This window comes from Callorhinchus milii, unplaced genomic scaffold (genome assembly GCF_018977255.1).
Source record: "Callorhinchus milii isolate IMCB2004 unplaced genomic scaffold, IMCB_Cmil_1.0 Scaffold3, whole genome shotgun sequence".
NCBI lineage: Eukaryota > Metazoa > Chordata > Chondrichthyes > Chimaeriformes > Callorhinchidae > Callorhinchus > Callorhinchus milii.
Genome location: NW_024704744.1, coordinates 68,902,240 through 68,928,616, shown reverse-complemented (window position 1 = coordinate 68,928,616; position 26,377 = coordinate 68,902,240). Strand labels below are relative to the sequence as shown.

The 26,377-nt window shown below is 41.0% G+C and overlaps 1 protein-coding gene across 5 annotated transcripts in view; it reads right to left on the bottom strand.

Moving 5' to 3' along the window:
- Window positions 1–25,829, bottom strand: part of utrophin — a 118,075-nt gene extending 92,246 nt beyond the window's left edge. For 3 of the 5 annotated variants that reach the window (XM_042332831.1, XM_042332832.1, XM_042332835.1), the window contains exons 1-3: window positions 25,294–25,826; window positions 15,407–15,579; window positions 12,799–12,955 (exon numbers count right to left, since the gene is read on the bottom strand). In XM_042332831.1, coding sequence (XP_042188765.1) covers window positions 12,799–12,955; window positions 15,407–15,579; window positions 25,294–25,344 — 381 coding nt within the window. In that variant the 5' untranslated portion in view covers window positions 25,345–25,826. Of the gene's footprint in view, window positions 1–12,798; window positions 12,956–15,406; window positions 15,580–25,293 lie in introns of all 5 variants that reach the window. The other 2 variants (XM_042332834.1, XM_042332833.1) reach the window with 2 other exon arrangements.
- Between the last annotated feature and the right edge of the window lie 548 nt (window positions 25,830–26,377).

The following is a 26,377-nucleotide window of genomic DNA, read 5'->3' as shown; positions in this document are numbered from 1 at the left end:
AGGTCAGAGATTTCAGAAGATGTTCCTTTCTCAAGGTGTCAGCCTGGCTCAGTTAGTAGCCTCTGTATCATAGAAATATAGAAATAGAAGTAGACCATTCAGCCCCTCGAGCCTGTGCTGCCATTCTATAAGATCATGGCTGATCTGTACCTCAAGTACAATTATCCACCCTTCCCCGTATCTCTTAATATCCTAACCTAATAAATAGCTATCCACCTTCACCTTAGTCTTGATGTGAACAGATCTAGCATCCACAGTCTTTTGGGGGAGAGAGTTCCAGATTTCCACTATCCTTTGGGTGAAAAACTGCCTCCTGATTTCACTCCTAAATGGAGGTTGTCAGTAGGTTGTGGATTCAAGCCCTACACTGGGATATTCATCCAGGAACTCACACAGTTTATACTCAAAAAGAGAAGGAAGTTTCTTCCAGTGTCCCAGAAAACAACGCCCCAGATAATATTGGTCACTATCTCCATGAGGGAGAAGGGAATGCATGTGCGATATGGGAAAAGGGGGGTATAGATGAGGGAAAGTAGGAGTGGCGGTGGCTCATGTAGAAAATAAACACTGGCACTGACTGGTTAGGCTGAATTCTGTGCCATTTAACTCTATGTAGCTGTGTAATTTCATGGGTATGTTCTGTGTGCAAGGGAGCTGCCATATTTGCCTACAAAATAATCACTGCACCTTTCAGCAAATCCTGTGTCAATATCTTTCTGCCGTGAAAGGCACAATACTGAATGCAAGCAATATAATTATGTAATCTACGAGCAAACTTATAAAGGTTAAGATGTGTGTGCCCTCAGATATCTATTGGTTGCTCTACCTAGCAATTTCCCTCACTGATGTGACCATTTCATTCAATTTCAAGTGTGAGTTAGATTATCCTACAAAGTCAGCAGCCAAAGGGGTAAAAAAAAGTTTCAAATAGGCAGAGGTGGCATTAGTATTCAAAGGGAAATTGCACCAACAATATAGCAACATAAGACCAATGAGCCCTGTCCACTATTTTGCAAGCTCATGGCTCCTTTTAATATTTTTAAACCTATTTCCTTGCTCTTTCTCCATTTTCCTTAATGCTCCTGCTTCATCTGAAGTATCCATGCATCAGAGTGAGATATAGAATGTGTGTTAGAGAGAAACAGTAGAGAGATTAGCAATAAATGTAATAAAAGGTTAGAAGGAATTCGATTAAAAAGGCAAAAACCTCAAAACGTGACTGTGCTTCGCAACACTGGAGATATATGATGGTCACATCACAATCTGAACTGCTCTTTTTACTTCCAAAGACTGGGCACCGTCTATTTTACCAGTAACCACTTTTTTGTTATAATAATAATCCTTGCACGTGATATAGCCCCTCACCTGTCAAAAAACATCTGAATGCGCTTCACAGGATTATACTACAATGTGCACCGACTGTGTATTTTGTAGGCCAATATATTTGTGTGTCTGTGTGTATCTGTGCATGCGTTCGTGTGTGCGCGTGTGTGTGTGGTGGTAGGGGGGAGAGGGGGTGGGGGAGAGATAAAGGGCAAAACTTTTTTTATAAATTGGTGCTTGCTTCTACAACGGTGGAGCAGATGTTAAATGGTACAGTGGATATACAATATTCTTGGTTTGAAGTAGTCATGGGATCCTCAGCAGATGGCACTGACTGCTCCCAGAGCTGCTCGTGAGAGGGCCAAAAGGATGGAATCAGTAGTTTGGATTCTCTTCAATGTTAATGCTGCACTGGTTTTAATTGAGGGAAGGACCTACTTGAAAAAAAATGCAGAGTAAATAGAATAAATAAGTAAACAAAAATCATACAGTCTGAACGAGGGAACTCTGTTAAATTGGTGAATTGTCCATCAGCAACACGAAGATCTATCTCACTTTCATGTCTGCCCACATCACACGTTGTGTGAACATTCGAAGCCGCTCTGCAGCAGTGGTTGTTAATAAGTAATACCAGCTGGATTTCAGATCACTGACTGCAGCCTGAAGGAAAGTGGATTGGTAAGTAAATGGGACATGAACGCAATCGTCATCACTCAACACTGTTGGGGAACGCCAGTTGCGAGGACTCAACACAGTTAGAGGGGCTGCACACTGGCTCAGCACTGGGGAAATGACACACGTGGAACAGTTTTGCAGTAAATCTGCAAAACTGCTGGCCACCCTCAGACACACAGCACCAATGCCAACGGCGCCCACAAGCGGTCTGGCCACTCTCTGACAAGTGAACAGGTTGTACAGCAACGAGACAAGTGTATAATGACCATCGCCTGCCCCAACCTCCTCACTCCCAACAACAAACTTTGTCATAAATAAAGCAACATCTCCAACCACAGACTGCTGTTGCCTTTGGTTGGTTTCACCAATCCCAATTTTATGTTCCAATGTACTTCTCTCCGGCAAATTCCCCCTCTGCCTTCCCTTCTTAAGGTGTCCGACTCGCTTCACTTTCCACTAGGTATGGTTCTACAGGACCTACATAGCCAGGGTTCATGTGCAAGCCATGAGCAGGAATGCTGGCAGGCTATATAACACGGACCTGTAACATGTGGCAAGCCTTGAAGCAGATCTCTCACATGGGCACTGACAAAGACTCATACATACACCCTCTCACACTCAAACACACACTCTTTCGCAGAACTGATGTGCTGCCTCACTCACATGTAACAGCATAAGAATATAAGAACATAATTTGTTTAAGCCAGAGTTTGAGTAAATTAAGTTACTAATTTTAATAGTTCGCAGATGTAAGGAGGATAGAGACTGTGGATGGCTTTGAAAGCGATGGCGAGGACCTTAAACTCGATCTTCTGGGGGATGGGGAGCCAATGAAGCCAGTGATCAGCTCACAGAGCTTAGTGCATTTATTTCAATGGTACCCTGAAGGTTAAATTTTTAATCTGTAAAATTTTCTTAGTATCATAGTGACACTAATAAGTCTTAGTACGTAGAGTACAGAAAGTACTTTTCAGTCTGCCATGACACCCACTCACTTTGTGACATGATTTAGCCAATAAACCATTTTCAATGGGTTTTTAAAATATTTATTTGGATGCCAGATTTAAATATTCCTGCAACAATATCGCCCAACAAAAAAAATCTTGCAAGAATCGGTAACTAAACCATCAAGGGTTTGTTTAATTATAGTCTGCCATGCAAGTAATGACAGTCTGCTTACTGCATCAGACAAACAACCAGCGGAGTGTAACCCAGGCAGCATCCATAGCTATGGACATCTGTATTCTACAACAGTGACCTACATATTGCCATGTTCCAAAAACAAGTACAATCAAACAAACTTCAATCTGCCACACAAAACAGTCACTGTAATAGGACACCTTGGAAAAACAATCTGACTTTCAGTACTCACATTGCATGCAATGGACAACCCCTTCTGATATCAATCAGGGAGTAAACCACCCACATTAATTAAGCCAAACAGATAATAGCTTTAATTACCCCAGATATGCAAACTGTTTACCCCATGAATCAGTCATTCCATACAGGAAATAATGTGGCACTGCCACTGAGAACTAATAATCATACTTACATTTGAAGCACTTCACAGTAAAGCGCTTTTCTGTGGTACTTAATAATAATATAATAATAATCCCTCCAAAAAAACAAAACAATAATAAAAATTGGTCATTTTCAATCCACGACAGTTTGTGGGACACTGCTGTGCGCAATTGGCTGCCGAGTTCGCACAAGTATACAGTCAATTCACTTTACAGTATATTCTGTGAAGCGCTTTGGGACGTCTAGAAGACGTGAAAAGCGCTATATCAAATGCAAGGATTATTATTATTACTTGTGAGTGCACATGGCAATCAATTTGCACACAGCAAACAGCCATGAAGTGAATGACTTTTTTTTTAATCTGGAGAATTGTTGACGAGAACACCAGGAGGAACACCTTTCTCTTTTTAAATAGTACCACGGGATCCTTAACATTCACCTGATCAGACAGAGGGGGACTTCAGTTTAACATCTTAACTGAAATACAACACCTGCGGAACTCCCCACAGTATTGCACTTGCTTGTCAGCCTTGACTGTAAGCTAAAGGTCCCGAAGTGGGATTTGAATCTTCAACTCTGACTCAAAAGTAAGAGACTACCAACCAAGTCAGGCTGATGACTGCTTGAACAATTTCCTATTCCCTCAGAGGGACAGTGTGGAGTGTGAGCCAGTCACGGTGGCAGGGAAGCAAATCACCAGCGCTGGTGTGATGTACGATTTGGATGAACATTGAGGACAGAAATGATGGCTGGAAGCAAAAACTTTTACCAGGGTTTTAATCAAACAATTGCACGCAAAAGCACAGTAAGAACATCAGAGTAACACGCTGTTTTACTGACAGTGATTATGGATTTTACCCAAGGCAAGACTTGGACCTGTAGGAGAATGAATTCATGTGGTTGAAGATTGAGATAAGCCTTAAGGGCAAGAGTAGAATTACAGGGAGATGGGAACAGTCATCAATTGCTAACTGCTCACCAGCTCTTCTATCAACAACAATAACTTGCATTTATATAGCACCCCTCATGCAGGGTAGCATCCCAGAGCGCTACAAGGGAAAGTGCTGGGAAGGCCAAGATCCACATTTCTTTCACTGTCGCTCTGGTTTCGGCTCAGAATTAGCCTCCACCCAGCAAAGATGTGATGGTTTTAAAAGTAATGTTACTCTCCTGAAATTTCACTTGACATGATAAAGGTCAAACGTTTAAAAGTCTGAGACTGAGCACGAACTAGATAAGCAGACAGACTAACAGGCAGAAAACAGGTGACAATTCCAAGTCACTGGAATGGAACATGAACCATTTAGGACAGAAGAAATGAAAAGTGGAGGTTAGAATTGTTTTTATATTTAAACAGAAGGTAATACATGGGATACCTTAGCTTGAGTGGCTGTCAAAGCCAAGCCTAAAGCAGCATTCAAAAGAGAAATTTACTCAAACACTTGAGCAAAAAAAAATGATAATAAAGGTATGGGGAATGAACAGGCGAATGGGATTAGAATAGACAGCTCCGATAGGGAAGCTAGCGTCAGCACACAGATGAATGATTTCCTTCTGTGATTAGAAACTGTGTACAGCACAAGAGCTCACTCCCAAAATGCAAACTGCACTCTGCAACTGAACCGCAAAGCCATTTTATCCAGACCACCACACGTCATGCTCAGTTATGGCTGGAGAGCCTTCGCTGGGCTCTCTATCAGTGCCTCTCTGCACTGCGGGCTCAGTCAACCCACACCAGCAGCCAGCCACAGTAATTGCCTTCAGATCTATTGGATTAACATTTCATAATACGAGAGAGAGAGAGAAGCTGAGAAACTGAATAATAAGCTCATTTACTCTTGGAATAAAAAAAAAGCAAACTGCAAACACATAGGACAGCTGTGACATTAAAGAAGCAATAGCATAACTCTAGAAGCCATATAAATATCAACAAAGTAACCTGAACAAAACACTTTCAATTACACAGCGAGAGCGAGCTTAATTGAAATCTCGATAAATAACGGTAGAAAGCGATTTCAAGATCAGAACATCTTGAATGCAAACTTGCCTATTTCGCACATTTCACAGTGAAAGACCACAAATGAAACGTAGTGAAAACTGATAGAGAGAGGGAAAAATTATATACATATATATATATATAAAGAGAGAGAGACAGACAGACAGACAGACAGGCAGACACAAGAAAGGAAAGAAATGCAAAAAAAAGGAAATGTATATATGAGAGAAGAGCAGGAATGGGAGAGAAAGTGTAACTGATGAGGTCTGAAAATAATTGGGAATTGGGAATTCCCAATTTTGCATTCTCTACACAGTACCATCAGCGGCCAAGGGTTCAGCCACTATTCCTGAACCTCTGGAATTCTTTGCCTCAATCCCTCCTCTGCCTTGCCCATCTTTACTCGGCCTTAACTCGCAGCTGAAGACTTCCCTCTTCGACTGTGCTTATTGTCACCTCCTCCATCCTCCCTGGATCGGCATCAAACAACGCCACTGCTCATCGCTCTGAGACACTATCCCTCTTCAAGCTCATTGTTGTCACGGGCTAACAGACTATACACTATCCCCAATGCACTTCGTATTCCTATCTACACATCCCAGTCATCTACTAAGGAAAGTTCTACAAAGTTTTCTCTTGGCTACATGAAAGTAAATCAAGCAAAATACTAGGAAACTCAACCATCCTCACATCCCTTATTATAGATACTTGACCTGACATTTCCATACATCAATGTATGAGGCTGGATCAGTTGATAGCACTCTCGCCTCTGAATCAAAAGGTTGTGGGTTCAAGCCCTATATTGGAACTCAGAACTTATACAGTCTAAGCTGACACTCCATTGCAGTGCTGTGAATGTGCTGCCTTGTGACATCCTCCAGACGTGAAAGGCGCTATATAAATTGTGTTATATTACAGATCATTAATCAGACTGGAATGTGCAGATTTGGACCATCTCCAAGCAAACTGTAGCTGTAAGGTATCAAGTTCTTCTCTTAATAACATGACTGATAAATGCAAATAGACCTGATCAAATGGGTTACGAACTTTGGTCGGTTAAAAAATAAAGAGCGCCAAGGCAAAGCTACCTAGCTTTGCTCCAAACCGTTTTATTATGTTCTGCTCACACATTAACATTTCCCATTTGCTTTTCTCAAAGGTGCACTTTGTTTTGTAAATATCAAAAAAACTAAATATTTCATTCCACCGCATCCAGGACATTTTATGCGTCTTGTTTTTAGTTAATTCTTAAACAACGGGTTTATAGAGCAAGCTCTTAATATTGAATTCTAATTCCTGTTTCCAAACTATAATGTAATTGATTTATTCTAATTTCTTTCCAATTAAAAAAGGAGACGGCTAAGAAGACTGAAGACGATTGAAAAAAGTAGACAAAATGTCACAAGATGCCAGAAAGGCAAGAAAATGTCTTGCAACTTCAAAATAACCTGTGAACCATTAAAGCCTGATACAAAATGGAGAATAATAATCCTTGCCTTTTACATAGCGCTATTCATAGCTTCTAGATGTCTCAAAGCGCTTCACAGATTATAAAGTGAATTGACTGTATATTTGTAGGTGAAAAGTGGTAGCCAATTGCACATAGCAGTGTCCCACAAACAGTCGTGGATTGAATGACCAAATTATTATTGTTACTTTTAAGGATTATTATCCCTGGAAAAGTGGCAATCAACTAACAACCGGGTTCCTACTTACTGCTGGATAAACAGAGATGTGTGGAGTAAGGAAACTTGCCCAACATTTTGCCCTGCCGGGAATATAACCCAAGTCTCTCGCTTGCGAGGCAAGTGCTCTAACCACTGAGCTACAGGACTCTTCATGGGACTCCAGAATGGCTTTATTCCACACAAAGAATGCCTCAAACTAGAAGAGCAAAATAATATATTATCTAAATTATCTTTACATAGGATATAGGTTTTCTACAGGATGGTTCTCAAAGTGCTTCAGAGGATATACTGTAAAGTTTGGTGACTGTATATTTTGTAGTTGAATAAAAAAATGAGAGCAAGAGAGTTCTTTATGAGGTTTTGTGACAGCGCATGTTAATTGTCCAGACATTCCTGGCGCAGAATGTTTAAAGTCACACGAGCTAATGCACCAAAGGCCCCTTTCATAAAAGCAAAACCGAGTGGGAGAGGAAATTGCACGTAAAGTCTGATTTGATTCTGATGAAGCAACCTTTTAGTCAAACAGAACGAACAAGCGGGGAGGTTTCCAAGTGAACATTTTCCAGAGGAGACAAGTGTCAAGTCGAAGGGAGGATGCTTTTGAACTTGCCTTAAAGTTATAATAAAGACACTGTTTTGTACTTCTTAGCTGTGCGAACACAAGATAGGTTTAGTTCTGTGATGTGCCAATTTTCTTTTATATACATATATAAATAAATATAGGGCATCCCAATTTTTTTTCTCTAATTTGCTCCCGAGTGTTATATGCTCTCTGCTCTTGGTTGCCAGCCTCCTGCCTCTTTATGTTAGCTCAGTTCCATAAGCTCAGCTCACACCACCATCAGGGCTGCCCCCCCACCCGATACACAACAAAGCATTTTTTCAAGGTGCGAGACAGATTGAAGTGCAGGAATTTTGCATTGCATTTCAAACCCTCTGTAGTGGTAGTGAATTCCCAAGAATTTGGCCATGCTTGAACATGAAGGACTGAACACAGATCAGAGCTGAGCCAGCATGAACCAGGCTGGAGCCCAGGTCCCACCAATTGGAGGAATAGTTCAACTTGCCCTTGAGGTGTAATTATACGAGGTGCAAATCAAACAGTTCTGGGCAATGATCCCTATTTTTGTTGATCCATTAAGGGAGCAATTTAAAGTTATTAAAAGAGACCATCTCACCCATAGCCCTTCAACATTAAATAAAAACAACCAGGATTTAGTTTTTGTTTTAAAAACAGCCCCAATCCAAAGTGAAGCGGGACGTATAAAACCATATGAACATAGCAGAAGTTCAATCACCTTCATACTCTTTTGAATCAATGAAGAAACAATCGTTCCAGCCAGAAAGCTTTGATACAGAGAGCCCCAGAGTAAAGAGACTTCTGGATGAACATGACACAGACAGACAGCCTGGCGCGGAACAGCAAGGAAACCTAATGCTTCTGCGTGCTCACAATCCAACCTGTTAGTTGGAGAGATGAAATATGTTCCCTAACGGTATACTACGCTGCGCATCATCTACTCACACACAAGATAGCTTAAAATCTGCTAAAAGCAAAAAAAAACGTCAAAACAATCAGGCAGACAAACAAGGCAGAAGCCAGCCAAGGCTTGCAGAAAGGCACTCTTGGTATTTCCACTCATCTTTTCCACTGATGTTATCACTTTTGTGAAGTTTTATCAACTGATGGGTTCTGATTTTAAAAGGATCAACATCCTCCTGCATGATGATCTTCTGCATCATATCAGAAGCGGGCACTAAATGATATTTTTTATTTTTAAACAGATACAAACTTCATGACCCACTTAGTCATCAAAGGTAATTGAGTTGAAGGAAAATATCTTAGAAAAACACAGATCTTTGATAAGATGCACGACATTTTGGCCTATGTTCTCTCCACCTCCCCTCCTGTTGTCTGTGTCATGGCCATGCCTATGTGGGTATTCTTCACATAAGTGAGCTGAGAGCACGAATACCAAGCACCTGGGCAGCTATGGTGTGGGGGGAAGAGTGGAAGATGTATAACCGAATGCAACTGTCCTTACTCGAGAGAGCGAAAGAGGATGAGGACAAGTGAGCGAGCGCACGAGAGAGGATGAAGAGTAAGAGAAGGAATTAGTACTATACAGTAAAGTAAGATAGCTGATTTCAAAGAAGAATGCAACTGGGCAGGAGGCAGAGTACTACAGCAGGGCAGTAAGAAAGGTTCAGGAAGAGATGACGGGGATAACTCAGTAGGCGAGTGGTGAACAGTCCTAGTGTTGGTGGTCCGGGAGGTTGCAGAATTGTATGTGGAAAATGAACACAGTGACAGACATTCAGCATGAACACAACCCAAACCCCTCGAGTGGTGTTGCACTTAAGCCAACCATCAGGACATGCACAACAGTCCGCAAGTAAGATATCCTTTGATTTGTCCCTCACTGACAGCCAAGAGATTAAGAAACCACTGGTTGTGGAATCAAGGGACACAAATTTCCATCTTACTATCTTGGAGCACAACATGTTCGTACATCAATGTACTCTGTCACTGTGTTACAGCTGAAACAAGTCGTCTTGCACTGATGAATTGGAAGGGAGGTAAAGATTGCATAGCTGGTTTGGAGCTGCTGCGAAAGAATAGGGACAGAGTGTGCCCTTTTTTTAATGACTGTAAGAGACATTCAGAAGAGCTGAAGAGGAATGAGTGAGTGAGTTTAGGAGATATGAGAAAATGATGATATGCCAAGCTGCAGAACAGGTCTCAAGTGTTTAAGAGTGCAGTGTTGGAAGAATTTGAAAGTTAAGCTGTGTTGAGCATAGGTGCCTTTTCTGGTCCGAATAGTAGTGAACAGCAGGCTCCATTCTTCCCTGTGCCTATACAAAAGGATGGCATGCGGTCCTCATATTTCTGCTCATTTTATCACGTCACCAAACCCTGTTCTTTTCTAACTAGCCTTGAACTTTTCCCATCAACATTTCGAGGCAGAAGCAACCCAATTTCCTTGCATCTCCCATGTAACACATCTACAGTAGAATCACATGCTGATTGAAAGACAAAGTCAATCAGAGTACTCCAAAACCCAAATAAGGGAAGAGAGTAACAGAAAGAAATATAAAACTGGAATCAGAACTTTTTACAATAGAGTATTCAAAACAGAGAATGTTTTTCTGTAACAACTTATTAAACTTTATGTAGGTCGAACATCTGAGAGTGCTTCACAGAACATTAAGGAGTATGAAGTGGGAGAATTTAAGTGTTGCCAAAGACATGGACAAAGAGATACAATCTTTAAGAAGTTTTTGGGGCAGGGAGAGAAGTAGAAAGGCGATTTTAATTACAAGGGACATTAGGAAAAGAGGGTGGGAAAACACAGCAAAAAATAAAAAAAAGCTGTAATTGACAGTCGGTTAAAACTCTGAGGATAAATGTGGGTTTCATGTAACAAGATTCATAATGTTTATCAAGGACAGCACAAGGTTAAGCAATGATGAGACAAAGCGAGAGAGGTTCAGGGAGGGAGGATCTATGGAAAGGACAGACATATCCTCAGAGGGAATTCAGATGGAAAATGGACTGTAAAACAGTCAAGAGATAATAATTGGGATCCACTGTAGACCTTCTGGGATAAAGCAATGAAAACCATTTTGGAAGTGTATGAACAGATTAAGGGGCTCTGGGGATGGTGAGCAACTTCTCGAGACAAAGTGAAAAAGGGCACTTGGAAAAGGAGACTGCAAGTCCGTGGAGCTAGTTTAGGACTGAGCACATTAAACGTGGAATCAGGGTAGTGAACCTAACCTCCTAGTGCACCACTTAGATGCTGGCATTTGGAGTATCAGCTAATTTTAGAGAATGGGAAGGCGAAAACCTCATAATATAATTGGATTTCACTGACCTGAGCAACGAGTTAGAGACATAATTGCAAAATACAAAGGAAAATAGAAAGGGGAGAAAAAGCAGAATCACATACAAAAACATTTTTTTTTACAAATTCACTGCTACAAACACACACAAGGGTGATGATTTGAGAAGGGAATGGAAAACTGATTTAATGGAGGAAGAATAAACCCTTTTAAATCAATAATTTCACCATTAGTAAGTATTTCCAAAGCATTCCTTGAACTACTCTAATTTACCATTAGTCAGGATCATGCAATTGTTAAACTGGACTTTTTGATTGAACAAGCCGGGCAAATTTATACTTGGGTTTATTTTGGTAAAACACACACGAAAGAGTAATAATAATAATAATAATAATCCTTGCATTTGATATAGCGCTTTTCACGTCAGGAGGACGTCCCAAAGCGCTTCACAGAACACACTGTAAAGTGAATTGACTGTATATTTGTGGGCGAACGCGGCAGCCAATTGCGCACAGCAATGTCCCACAAACAGTCGTAGATTGAAAATGACCAATTTATTATTGTTTTTGGTTTTTGGAGGGATTATTATTAGGCGTGTGGAGTAAGGAAACTTGCCCAAGGTTTCGCCCTGCCTGGAATTGAACTCAGGTCTCTCGCTTGCAAAGCGAGTGCTCTAACCACTGAGCCACAGGACTCCACAAACAGGAGTACAGGAGAATGGCCATACATGTGGACATCTTGTCAAACAATACAGACAATATTATACCAACATATTTGAGAGATTAGCAAGGACTCTATAATTGATGTATCTAAGAGGAAGTAAGGTTTACAGCACATCACAGAACCAAAGGACCATTGGTCCCAGGACCAGTGCATCATTAACTCCTCAGCTAACAAAAGAAAAAGGGGAGGTTTTCAACTTAGACTGTGTGTAGTTTCGGCCGTTGTCAGATAAAAATATATGCTCATGATTTCTTCAAGTGATCGTGTGTGTGTGTGTGTGTGTGTGTGTATGCAGGGGAGCAATGGTGTGGTTGGAGCAATGGAGTGCTATCATGCTCTTGGCAGCTTCTCCATTTCGCCTGTAATTTTTAGCAAGTGATTCGATTACCATATGAAGGGAATGTAGCAGACTGTTGATTTCATCTTCCAAAAAATAAAAATAAAATTTGCCAAAGTTCTTATAGGATTGTTCCAGGGAACAGTCAGATGAAAAAAAGATGAACAGAATCCAGAAAAATAAGAATGTCTGTGAATAATCCACTTAGGCAGAAGTTCCACTTCTCCCATTAACAATTGTGGAAATGGTATGAACCACCTTATTGTCTGTTTTAACTGCTTGTCAATGCATAATGTACTGGGGCTGAATATCCATCAGTGAATTTATGGAAACTTAAAAAGAGATAAAGTGGAACTCCATCCCAGAGCACCTACGCCTTGCCTCCTCCTTTGCTTCCTTCAAGGCCCATCTCAACACCTTCCTCTTTGACTGTACCTTCAGTCAGCCTTCCAACCCCAGCCCCCTCTCGATTCAAACCCCCGGTTTGGGTGCAAACCCACGACTGATCAGTGCCTTGGTACGTCATCCTGATGTGAAAGCTGCTATATAAATGCAATTATTTGTTGCTGTTGTTTGCAAAGGGGGAGGAATGGTAGAGAAAGAAGAAAAGAGTTTCTGTCACTGATTGCAATGTACTGCCCACTCCTGTAAAGTCTCTTTATAGAAATGTTGAGTGCTGTTCGGCTTACCCGGCAGTGGTCGTGCTGCTGCAGGAGAGCCTGAACATCTTCCCCAATAGGCATCTGCTTTGCCAGCGTCTCATCTTTCAGATTTAGCCACTTGCTCAGTTCTTCAAGGGATGCCAGTAACCTGTTCCATCGTTCTGCACTCGCCTCCAAATGGCTCCTGCAACAAACCAGGAAACGTGCGGCGTCAAATATTCTCATTGTAAACCAATTGAATCGTTCTTACTTCATTCCAGCTGCTGAGAAATAGAGGCCAGTGAAATGTGATTTATGAAAGAAATTACAAGTAGGATCCTGGTAGCCACCCCCTCCACTGGCTCATTTGATATAGCGCCTTTTCACATCTTCGAGTTGTCTCAAAGCACTTCACAGAATATACTATAAAGGGATTTGACTGGATATTTTGTGGGTGAAACGCAGCATCCAAACAGTCATGGATTGAGTGACCAATTATTAGTGTTATTCTTTTGAAGGAATTCACTTCCCAGTTATACAGAACCGTACAGAACAAAAAATCCCAGGCACGAATCTTGGTCTGTACGGAGTCAGCAGAGATGTTAAAATAATTTTTTTGCAGAATAATAAGAGGAGGGGGTAAAGTAATATTCAGATGGGGGTTCTGCTCCCGATCAATATCCAGTTATTCTGGCTGGTAAATTCCTGTATATAAGCAGAGACAGGACCGACTTAGGTTTGATGCCGCTTTCTCATATGGTCTCAAACTGCTGAAACCCAGTGGCTTATCTTCCCCAAGGTACAGAATGGTAGAGTGAATTGTACAAATATGGACAGACCCCAGCATGAATCAGTGCCATCAATTGGAGAGAAAAGTGGAAGCAAGGAAAAAAAACACTCCCAAAGATTTGTTTCAAAAGTTAAAGCTTCTGTTATCCTGAGTACCTTTGTCCACACATTTTTAATTCCTTTTCAATACTTTTTCCCTTCACGGGTACAAGCAGATAGATAACAACATAAATGTTGTAATATCAGGCAGCTAATGCAACTGACAGCAACATATTTGTTTGGCAAGGGAGGTCATTTCTGCTGCACATAAAGTTTGAGTGCAAGTAGATGCTTGAAAAATAAACATCTGCAGCAAAACGTGCACATTTTAAAATATATATTTTAATGAGCAAATGCTCTACATGGGTCTGAGTTTGAATATTTAATCTTGACAGGGACTGGAGCTGGTATCAATTAAGCTGCAAACCACATCACTGCTGTGACATCTCGTAAAGCTGAATTTGACATATATCCCAATGCCATACATTTCACACTAATCAGGTGTATACTCAATTTGCAGATACTAGGCAAGATGCATTGTTATTTCACTGAGCAGAACCCATCAATGCACAAGAATTGGCTGTACTTAAAAGAGTGTGTGTATATATATGTATATATATATACTAATACTGAGGCAGCATCAATAAAACAAATTATACTAGCCCCAAAGGGTGCACGTACACCATTATGATAATGCAATGACAATGAAAGTTTTTAAGTGGGCAATTAATGTAAACCAATTCTGAATGAAGCTATTCGCGTTACAAGCATCTATAAATTTCCCAGCTACAGCAAAAAAAAATCAGAGGCATGTTAATGAGAATAATAGATTATATATAGGGGTGGGGGGGGCAGGAAAGAAATGATTACTGCAACCATGTTAGGTTGATGGGTCTTCTTACAGTAGGATCCACCATTGAAAAAATCTCTGAATTATCATTTGCTCAGCAATACAATGGGTTCTAAAAAGGCACTCAAATGAGATAAAACGCATTTACAGACACGACCTTTCCAGAGTAACTGATTCCCATTTAATTTTTGCATCCTTTGGATGAGATATTAAACCGAGGTCCAGTCTGCCTGTTCAGGTGAATGTTAAAGATCCCATGGCACTAGTTGAATGAGAATGGAGTCTCTCTCCCAGTGTCCTGACCAACAATTCCCAAATAAAATTGGTCACTCACTCCATGGCTGTCTGTGAGACACTGCTGTGCACAACTGGCTTCCGCATTTCAGCCTACAAAATGCAGTAAATTTACTTTACAGTATATCCTGTGAAGCGTTTTGAGATGACGTGATAAGGCACTACATCAAATTATATTATTAGTTGCTCTTGCTGAGTTACATTCCGCAACTGCAGAAAAGCCAGCCAGATCACTACCTCAACTGCTTTTTAATCAAGAGCCACAGGAATGAGCAGAACAGCCCAGAAGAGACCTCCTTCCCCCTTCGCCTACTTCAACTGATGTTCCATGCACAGTACCCCCAGATAAGCATGGGTGCAGTGAGAAATATCCTCCTAGTGGGTGGCACAGCAACAATGGGTACACCAACACACTGCTCATGGGGGGGGGGCACCTTAACAGTGGTTTTATACATTAACTGGGGTAATACTACGGCCATGTCCCACAGGAACTGGCAAACCCTTTCTCCTATTTTATTTCTTGTCCCACCTGCTCTTTCCAGCTCATACAGTTCTTACCATCTATCTTAGGTTGTAAATAATCCAGCAGACGCCATTCCATTTCAATAATAACAGCGAGCTGTGCTTCGCTTAAAGATCTACAATGCATCGCTAAAACATCCTGCGGAAGCACATTAAACTGACCTAATATTCACAGACTTGGCCTTCAGCTCACTCCAGCGCTGGTTCATGTCATCAAGTCGGTGCTGAAGCAGGGCAGCTTCCTCCGAGCTTCCTAAAACCTTCACCATCTTCTGTTTGTTGCCGTCAATGCTCTTGAAGATGTCATTATGAGCATCAATCTCCGCCTGGATGTCCTGATGAAGGCAAAGTCAACACAATCATAATCTATACTCTCCAGAATACATCACTTCAAGTGATCGAGCCTATAATAATAATAATCCTTGCATTTGATATAGCGCTTTTCAAGTTGCAACCACTTTAATCAGATAATTAGATAATATTGCATAGTGTGATACAGCACAGAAACAGGTCATTCGGCACAACTAATCCATGTGGTCATTTGGCACAACTAATCCATCCACTAATTATACTCCTATACCCACCTGTTCCCTTCTCTCTCATGTATACATCAACTTCTCTCTCCAATACATTGATGCTTTTGGCTTAACAACAGCTTCCAGTAGTGAGTTCCATATTCTCACCACCATCTGGTGAAAGGTTTCTCCTAAACTCCCTATTAGATCTAACTCTAGCTATCTTATATTTATGCCCTCTCATTTTGGACACACCAAACGGAATCAACTCATCAACATCCACTTTTTGAATCAAATTACTTAATACTCAGCAGCACCATGAGCACAATGGTTACATTTTATAAGCAATATAGCAGAGCTCACACAATGGCTCAGTTGTTAAGGTTACAGCTATATCCCCACACACCCAGTGTTGTTGAAACATTGTAAATTGACAGTAACACAAGGAAAATGTCCGTGCTGGAGACCAAGCTTTTTGATGCTCAAGGTGAGGGATGTTGACCCTGGGAAACATGGACATTGTGTCAGTATCAATAAATTTCATATTTTCACATCTATTAATAATGGCACAACATTTTACCACAGGCCTGGCAGCCTATTCAAAATGTAATACAAAAGGAGTGAAAGTCATCAAGATACCACATGATAATCAAAAGAAATAAAAGATTTAGTATGAGCGGTTAAGATTTCTGTGAATGCAGATGCATGATTCTTCAGCACAGAGACAATGTTTGTACGCTTCGGGAAGGTATTCTGCACTCCACAGCTTTCTCGCTAATGCATAATTTATCTAAAAATATTTTCCAATTACGAACTCTATCCAGGATTTCTAAAAATCATTTCAGAAAACAATGAAAACACTGTCACATGAACGATAGCTCATGCGTTTCTCAAATTACCTCCTCGACATTCTGCTCTGCAAAATGCCAACAATATTGTCTTTGTGGAAGCATAAGGCAAGAGGTAATTTACTTGTGTCACCACTATAAAGAAAGATGATAAATCCCTCAATAATTTAAGGTGCAGCACGAGTTAGAAAAATGCGTCATTTGAGCCGTTCTTCACACTATAATCTAACTTTTGGTCCAAATTAAGAGATTCCTAAAGAATCACATATAAATCAACCATTTAAAGCCCACCACATCCAGCCCCACATTCTCAAAGCCGACACTGCACAATGGTCTCTCCCTCACAGCCTTGACTGCCTGGTAGCTGGTGCATTGAGAATGGTGGTGGAGGTGGTTCTGTCTGCTGCACATCCATCAATGCATATCATTCATATTAAATTCAAAGCTGTGGTTGAAGCAAACAGCAATGTATTTAAGCAAAAACTTGCACATGTGAAAGATAAGACAATAGAGGAATAGATGAAGGGAATAGGAGAGTTGACGGCTCTTGTGAAATACAACATGATATGGCATGAAACCAGGCCATTCAGTGTGACATGGACCAGTCACACTGAATGGCCTGGTTTCATGCCATATCATTCTGTGTAACTACAGGGTGACCAAGAATTCGTAATACATTACAACACGTCTTAAAGAAATGCTATTTTTGGTTTGTTTTAGATAACAGGTTAGTTATCATGACTTTTTGGTCACCCTGTATTTAAAACTTTGGGAATCGATGTAGACCACAAGTCAGATTCTGCCATTGTCTTTTCCACATCGTCCTTTCCAATGTGGTTTTTTGGGAGGGAAGGGAATAAAGAAATAGTTCAAGGCTACTTTTGTACCTTGATTAGCACAAATATTCAGAAAAAAATGTTCGCTTTAACCAAGTTTGCTTTATTAGTACAGTATGCACCACGGCCAAATAGCTTTAATGGGATCTGCATCGGGAGCACTCACCACAGTCAAACCCTTCTCTGTACATTTGGGGAGATTGCCTGCACCATTGGGCAACAAATGAGAATTCAACAAAGCAGATAAGCTGCAAGAGGGAAAATAAGGACACCTTCCCCGAAATGGAAAAAAAGTGTGCACTTGCTGACAAACTCACCAAACCAGTGGAGAGTATCCAAGATCAAAATCAACCCAAACATTTTGTGTGGAATTTCGTGAAACACTGAACCAGGCTTATATTTTGATTTAACCCAACACTTATACAGACTCCAGTATGTGACTTAGGAATCAGCCCCTCGAGCCTGCTCCACCATTCTCTTAAATCATTTCTGATCTGTAACTCAATACCACTTGCCCGCCTTTTCCCTATACCCCAATACCCTTAGTAGACATGTGGGTGACTCACTCACATTTTGTTCAACAAGCATTTAGATACTGGAAATGCCTCCCTCCCCCCATCCCCCCCACATTTCCAACATTGCAGTTATAAAGCTATTCAAACATCAAGAATATTTGTATTAAGATGATATTAACCTTTATTTGTTGAAGTATTAAGAACAGAACTTAGCAGAAAATAAAACATTTAAATTTCTTTTAATGTTCAAATTTGTCTTCACTATATTTTTTCATTAAGGAACACTGCAATCACTAGGTTTGCCCAGTAGGAAGTTGCCCTAATTTGAAGTGGAAACTCTGGAGTGGGATACGCAAATGCAAATTCATATCTAGGGCAATGTGCCAGGCTTGACGGTGGCACTTGGTGGGTTAATCTACCCACTTAACTTAGTAGACTCGGATTCTAGTTTTTAGTGTGGTTCAGTAATCGATTCCCTAATTACATCAAAACAAAAACAGCTTCATGAAGAATTAACGTCAAATTTTGGCGATCAATTTCACAATCCTGCTGGTTCTGCCTCTTTTCACTCCGTGTTCAAGTCAGCTGGAGTGACAAATGAGCTGGAGTGACAAAGTGAGCGAGCGAGTTTTGTACAAGGACAGAATCAGGCTGCAGAATCAGGCTGCAACGTGCAGCTGTGGACTTCTTACCTGTAAACAGCAGATCTGATACAGGCTTCTAATCAAAACTTTTCTTATAAAACATGTATATTAATGGTCTTTATTTCACGTCTTTTTAAAAAATACACACATGCATGTTTTAAGAAAATATTCATTCCAGATTAAATTCTGGAAATCATTTGCGATCTAATTGTGACTTTGATCTTACTATGTGGGCGTCAATCACTTGAAATGAATGGAGTGCCTGCTCAAGATTGATCCCACCACAACAACAAGCTGGATTCCCACATGGCAATAGAGCAGAATAAATTCTTGCATAGAGTACCTTATCATGTTATTGAGACGTCTCAAAGTGCTTCACAGAATATATTGTAAAGTGAGTTGACTGTATGTTTTGTGGGTGAAACACGGCAGCCAATTGCACACAGCAGTGTCCAACAAACAGTCGTGGATTGAGTGACCAAATTATTAAAATAACAATAAAATAACTTCAATCTTGAAAGCCAATGGAGGCTTTTATTAATTCCAAGGGGTGAGAGATGCTTTGTTTCTTAATAGGTTCAAGGATAATTAGCACTTTGAATCTGCAAGAAAATGTCATATATTTCAACTCCCAAATGGGGAAGTAGATTTAAAACCAATTGTTAGTTGCACTTTCATTTCCCGCTTCAATCTTTGCTCTTTCCCAAATTAACTCTTCGGTTGGGAAGCTGGGAGGATCACTCCCCCATTTCTGAGCCTATCATTGAGCATTTCTTGGTCAAACCACAGCATCACAAGAGGGCTCCTGTGTTGGGAGAACATCTGCCTTAACACCATCCAGTGGATCATCAAAATGTTTACCTGCCTTAGATTTTTTCTTTTAAACGGCATGTTACAATGTTTATGCAACATTAAAATGGGGGAACGGTTAAGTCTTGGATGAACCCGAAGTTAGTTTATCTCAGACAGGATGGTAATGCTACAGTTAGTTTCAGTAGGTAGAGCTCCTGCTTCCTGCTAGTACCAAGTGACCTCTTCTGGAAAGTCCACACGTGGATGGGATGCTGGTCAGTTATGGTGTCGTCCCCATGGTTGAATAGCCTAATACTCACTAAGGCATACATTGGTACATTGCCAGAGAGTGGCTGGAACCTGTGGAACTAAACCCTCACACGATTCCATGGCTTTAGAAGAGTTGAGGAAAGGGGAAGGAAAAAAAATGGATGACAGCGATTACAATAAAATAATTCAATCTTAATAGTCAAATGCCACTAAATTTGATCTAAACCCGTTTGCTATCTAATTAAATCTTTAAAGGGTCTTTCCTTCTTGCCAAGCAGATACAAGAATTAAAACACTGCTGCCTTAATTGAGATGTAAATTTAATAGGATCACGAATGCCAACTCCCACTATATCGTAAGTAGCTACAATAACGTATTGCTTGCCTCTCAGGTACTATGTTAATTTAATTGCCTACTACACACATCAGCACATCTGTAGATATAAAATCCATGATAATCAGGTCATCTTTTTTTTACACACGGACAATCAATAACCACATTAACTGTGACTAAACAGAAAACAGATTTACTGTTTTTTTAAAGAAAATCACTGTTCTCTAAGCTTCCAACTGGGTAATGACACAGGCCAGTGTGGAATCAGCCATACAAACCAGAAGGACCTAGGATCAATAAATCAGTCTGGTTTCAGCTGGGAACAGAACTGTCATAGTTTTCCTGGGCTGGAAAACAAACAGCTATGGGGGAAAAGAGGGGCAAATAGGGAATACAGCGAGGGTTATAGCTGAGAGTGGGGTTTTAATTCGGTTGTGATTCTCTACCCCCATGGCCCCGGTGGTCGATTAATCTACTGACACACATGAACAATGGTCATTTGGACATGGTGGTACCAGAGGGTCCACCTTTCTAACCTGACAGAATTATTCTGCTCTGTTGCCATGTGGGAATCCAGCTTGTTGATGTGGTGGGATCAACCTTGACTGGGCACTTCATTCATTTGAAGTGATTGACGTCAACATGGAAAGATCCACAACAGGACTCGATGTCAGACAGGCAATCAGTCAGGGCATCAGTGGTCCTGGAGTTGAGGGTGGAAGCAGAGAGATAGGTGTCTTCCGCATACGTGTGAAAGTTAACCCCATGCCTGCGGCTGACATTACCAAGCAGGAGTGTATAAATATTAAATAGGAGAGAAGGGATGACAGAGCCCTGAGAAATATTGTATGTGATGGTGCGGGAGCAGGAGGAGAACCCAGTAAAAAGGAGTCAGGAGAGGTCAGGAGAAGCTTGTTGAAGAGAAACTGGTTCCCTGTCTTTTTACACAGAAGTAGTAAAAGATGGACAAATTGTACAAATTGCTTATTCAAGTAAACAGCCAGATTCTGACTAAAATTGAGAGCCTATCACAAACTACGGAAAGAATCGGACCACAGTAGCAACGGCCTTGAAAGGTTTATCAAAAGCATTCATCTAAGGCGGAGAATACTGAACTGGAAACTGGACAGAAAATGAACATTTAATACAATACATCATAAAAATACCAAGGTCTCATGAGCCACACGAGAATACAGCCGATTAGCCTTTGCGCAATAGCGTAACAGCAGAACGCTGCATTTTCTGACTGAAGCAATGTGGCATTTGTAGAAAGGTATGCCTTTTTTAATGAATTAAATCAAATGGAGATTTTTGACCTTTACGGAGCTGATCACTGGAGAAGCTGAGATGGGGAAAGAAAAGCAGAATTTGAATCTGTGGGATTTCCATGCTACTGTCAACCATTTCTCCACGTTATCTTCATTTCTGTTTAGGAACTGTTCTGCAACCTGCCTCTAAAGTGGGAGCTCCTATGTTGCAGTGCAATGAAACCCAGCTTCTGGCCTGGAGGTTTCAAGTGTGCAAGTGTAAGCTAACACTAAGACGAGTCTGGACAGAACTGCAAAACAAAACTGAACTAAAACATGTGCGCCCCAAGAGAGGAAATGTAGTTTATCCTTCAAAAATCTGTAATCCGTAATTGAAAGGGCTTTTAAGTTTTGGTTAGCTGGGATTGAACATGTGCAGAAACCGCTTGTCGTGCTTAACAGACTCAAGCTGCAACTGCCAAGAAGTCATAGAAGGTCTGCGAGCTTCTGTTCGTCAGTTCTGGATGTCCACTCTCTCCCTCAAGGTGAGGAACATGTCCTGTTTGCCTCTGCCCAGAGAACACAAGAACACGTTGGCAGAAAGCTCAAGCAGCTGGAACCAGAGACACTAAAGCATAGAGGTTTCGACATGGTGACCAAGAGAGAAACAAAGATAACGTGGAGAAATGTTTGACGTTAGCATAGAAATCCCACAGATTAAAAATTGGGTACTGCAGAACTGAATAGGTTTAAAGCAAGATTCAGGATTAGCAAGTGACAGACGGTAAGAATCTTAGTGTCATGTCTCATCTCTGCAATCCCAACTTTGAGCCAGGCAGCCTGGGCAATCAACAGAGTCTACAAATACACAGTCACTACAGTTTACGGTATAAAATGTGAAGTGCTTGAGATGCCTCCTGATGTGAAAGGCACTATCCCAAATGTAAGGATTATTATCAACAGTGCTTTGTGGATCTAAGTGCAGGTATCAAATCATTGAGTCCACCAGAGAATTGACTCAATTCCACTCTTCACCAGGCATCTCACCATGGAGCTGGAGCCCCAAGAGATCCTCTCTTTTCCACCCACTCGCCAATCAAAACAATCAGAAGCTCGTGACCAGGCAGTAAACAAGCTCATGTGTGAGATTTCAAGACAAATAGTCGGTACCAAGGACTCCCCAGGAGTGGTATTCTGAGCAATACAGCTCTACGTAAAGTATGCAAGTGTATTGCCACCATGCTCCAGACCACAGCCATGCACTTGCAACACATAAAACAGAGACACCATCAAGGAAATTTATGAGTCTAGGGACAAACAATCTAGGAACAAGTTCCTCGGCATGTGGCGCACAAACATAAACTCTTAGATGTGGGATTTGCTGGTTGTAATTTCTGAATCATTAAACATTAATTTAAAAGAAATTGGTGAATCTATAAGGCAGTTAGAATCATTAATTGCCTTATTGCCTTAATTGTGGTAACTAATCTCAACAGGAAATAAAGAACATCAATTCCCACTATATTGAATTGCTACTAGAATATACTATTTGCTTGGGTAACTGATATGTTAATTTAACATCCTAATTTAGGCAACAGTATAACTATCGCTCTCAGAAAATCCATGATAATAGGTCATCTTTTTCCTACACAAACAATTACGAACCACCCAACTTGTGACAAAACAGAAAACATTTTTCCTAAACCAAACGCAGAACTCCTGATGCTTTGAGGATAAAGGCACTGAGCATTATAAATCATACAGACAAGAAATCCCCACAATTGGAGCTGAGTCAGCTTATCTCAGCCAGAGCAACACTGAATTTAGCTCTCCTGGGTGAGGTAGACGAACAAGAAAACCAGCCATTCTTCCCACTGCACAGTGTGATTCACTTGATTGAAATGAATGGGCACCAGACGAGGACAGGTTTTGACTTCACATCATACTGCTAACACTCCTTGTCCAGGCTAATGCACAATACAGTAGAATGCTCTGGATCCACCTGCTGAAAATCTGCATGTTCGACTACCTGCAAACGGGCTAGAATCTGGAAGTGAGCATCCTGCGATGGAATTTATTTTAGCTGGGTGGTATCAGAGATGATTCCCAACCTCCAAGGTTACCAACAGTTTTCATATCTGCAACCGTGCCTATAGTGTGACTATCTGGCTTACTACTGTATGTACACTTGTACTGGAGAGTGTCAGTAAGTCAGGTGTGTGCACCTAAGGTGCATGCACACAAGTTGTGTGTGAGAGAAAGGGGAGGAGAGAAAAAAGATAGGAAAAGGTATATCCAAAACAGGATCGGTTGGGAATGGGATACCCACCCTCCCTCCACCTCGCAGTGAAACAAGATGATGAAAATTATACTCAGAGCAATCAATCAGACAACCCGTGCCTATGAAACTATAGCAAAGGGACAGGAAACACTGCAAAGAATGGCTCAATGAAGTAATTCTTACACAATACAATACTAATTGTGCAGGACCCTCTCCCAACCCCTCCCTTCTCAGCTCACACTCCATTCCAGACAGACATCAGTAAAACAAGCAGTAGCCTTGAGCCTGCCTAATCGGTCATATGTCAGCCAGTCCATTCTTGTTCAGTATTTGTCCAGGTTCATATACAAGCAGTGCACATTGTTCCTCCTGAATGAGACTATATTCACTTTATCATTCAGCATCAAAAGGCAGCTTTGAATGAAGAACAGTTTCAATCTCCCTCCCCAAGACACTCATTCACTCACACACACACACTAAAATCTTTAGTAAACAAGACAAATCATCTGACTTTAATAATTCCAATTTTTAAAAACTCAGATGATGAAAACACTTTAGTGGTTGTTGCAGAAAAGGGGTATTGACCGCACAGGCGACTGTGAACCTACACTCTCAGGGTTGCGTTTAGGAAACTGACAAGGGAACAATTAAACCACAGCGGCACGTCAGTAAATGCAATTACAACCTCTTCAGGCTAAAACGCAGACATTCTGAATAATTCATGGAGTAGGTGCAATAATAATCAAACCAAAAATATTGACAGAACTGATATAAAAACTGCTATTCCTGCTGTTGCTGTGCAGCTATTACTCGAGCAGCCTTCCCCTATCGGGCTTGTGCATCTTTACATCCCTCAGTGTAAGTGTGCGAGCAAACTTTGTACCTCACCATCTTGTTATTAGTTTAAAGCATTTATTTGATTCTAATTGTAGTAAAACTGAGTAAAACTGTACACCTATGATTGCCCTCCTCCCCCCCTTTGCATCCAAGTCTGTCACTGTGAAGCATTCCACGATGTTATCCTACTAAAGGGTGCTATATAAATGCAAGCTGTTGTTGTGAGGGCAACAGAGCTAAGAAGGTTTCAAATTTACCACCAAAATTGGTCACTGGTGTCTCTTTGTAAAGAACTTTATTCATGGGCAAGAGACAAAAGTGGTGGAAGTTTTCATGGAGAATCTATTCCTTAGTCAAAATTGGGCATTCATTTCATGGCTATTTGTGGGATATTGCTGTGCACATAATGAGCTATCAACAAAATACACACTTTACAGGAAATCCTGTGAATCGCCTTGAGACATTCTCTTGGCATAAAAACATGCTATAACAAATGCAATGATTATTATTGTTAATACAGAATGGTTTAATAAAGATGTTCACTTTTTTGGTAAAAAAACATAATGTTCGCCATCTCACTGCTATGTTTTCTATTAACAGTGGCTAAAAGTGTTTTTTTTGAATAACTTTCACTTTCCTACAGAGCTTGCATTGGAAAACATGAGGTATCTTTAAAGCACAGCAGGGATAAGATGTAAGCAGTTCTCACAGCCAAAGTAAACATTCCAACTAACACACTCCAGGTTTAATCTCCATTCCCCCACCAATGTTCTCAATTGCTCCAACACCAAAATTTACTTAGTGATTTCATACAAAATGTCAATACACTCTCACACTCAAATTCACACAGACACAGACATACAAACAGAAATGTACACATTTTTGGTGTATATAAATGAAGCTATCAGGCAAAATACTTCTTTGACTATACCTGTTCAAATTGTCTTAGCCACTCCTGCAAGCTGAAGTTCAGGCCAATCATCGTTGCATCTCACCTTGACACAGCCTACATCTTCCTGTAAAAGGTGGTCCATTTACTGCTGCTTATTTTGCAGTTTTACATCTGCAAACAGACTATTAACCTCCTGCTTTAGCCTGTCCGAAGCCTTTTCTTACACACCAAATCCATCCAGTCCCAGTTTACATATTAGCAGCTTCCCAACGTCATCAATGCAAGAGAACTTTTCCAAAGATACCCCGATCCAAGATGCTGAGAAATCTTCTACAGTTCTCAGCCAGCTTCCTTAGTGCATTCATCCTTTCGGGTCTTGTATTCCCTTTCCCCCTCCTTAATATTTAGTTTAAAAACTCTGTTTTAATGCCCCACCGCTCTGGTGATCTGTTGCCACAGCCCAGATGCTGCTTCTTCTATGCTCACACACGCCACTCTTGATCAAAGGGTTGATTCTCTCGATTGTAACTATAAGTTGGCAGCTTGCGAGCCAGAGAAAAAGAGTTTGACAAGTGGCTGCATGGGATGAAGGCTGAAGGAATTGCTGTCCAAAAGCAAAAAGCAGGCCTCAGCAGGAATCGATCAGACAAAAGCCAAGGGATACTCAAAGGGCAGTATCAAGGCATTGGACAAGAGCTCCTCAGTTGCAAGCAGGCACGTGTTGATACACCAATGATCGAGCTTGGTTTCCGAGGTTTAAGATTTATTTTTTGTCTCTAGCCTGAGGGAAGAGGGAAAGCTGAGGGTTCAGAGAGCTGTGACCCATTAGCTCTCCTCAGCTCGTTTTCCCTCCCACTGCAGGTTACTTTCAGTGCCTCCACTGGTTAGGAACTCTGATCTCTCATTCAACCAACGCCCTGACAGTCTGTAGTAATCTTCTATTCCAGCTGCTGTTTATTATTTTAAATCAGCATACTCCCACCCCCCCACCCCTACCCCACCTCCTCTCTCAAGCCAAATACACTCCCACTTCCTGAGGCCTCATTTTTGGCAGAACTTCAGTCCAGGAGAAATGTGCAAAGGTCCAGACCCTGATTTAATAATAATGAAACAAAAACACAAA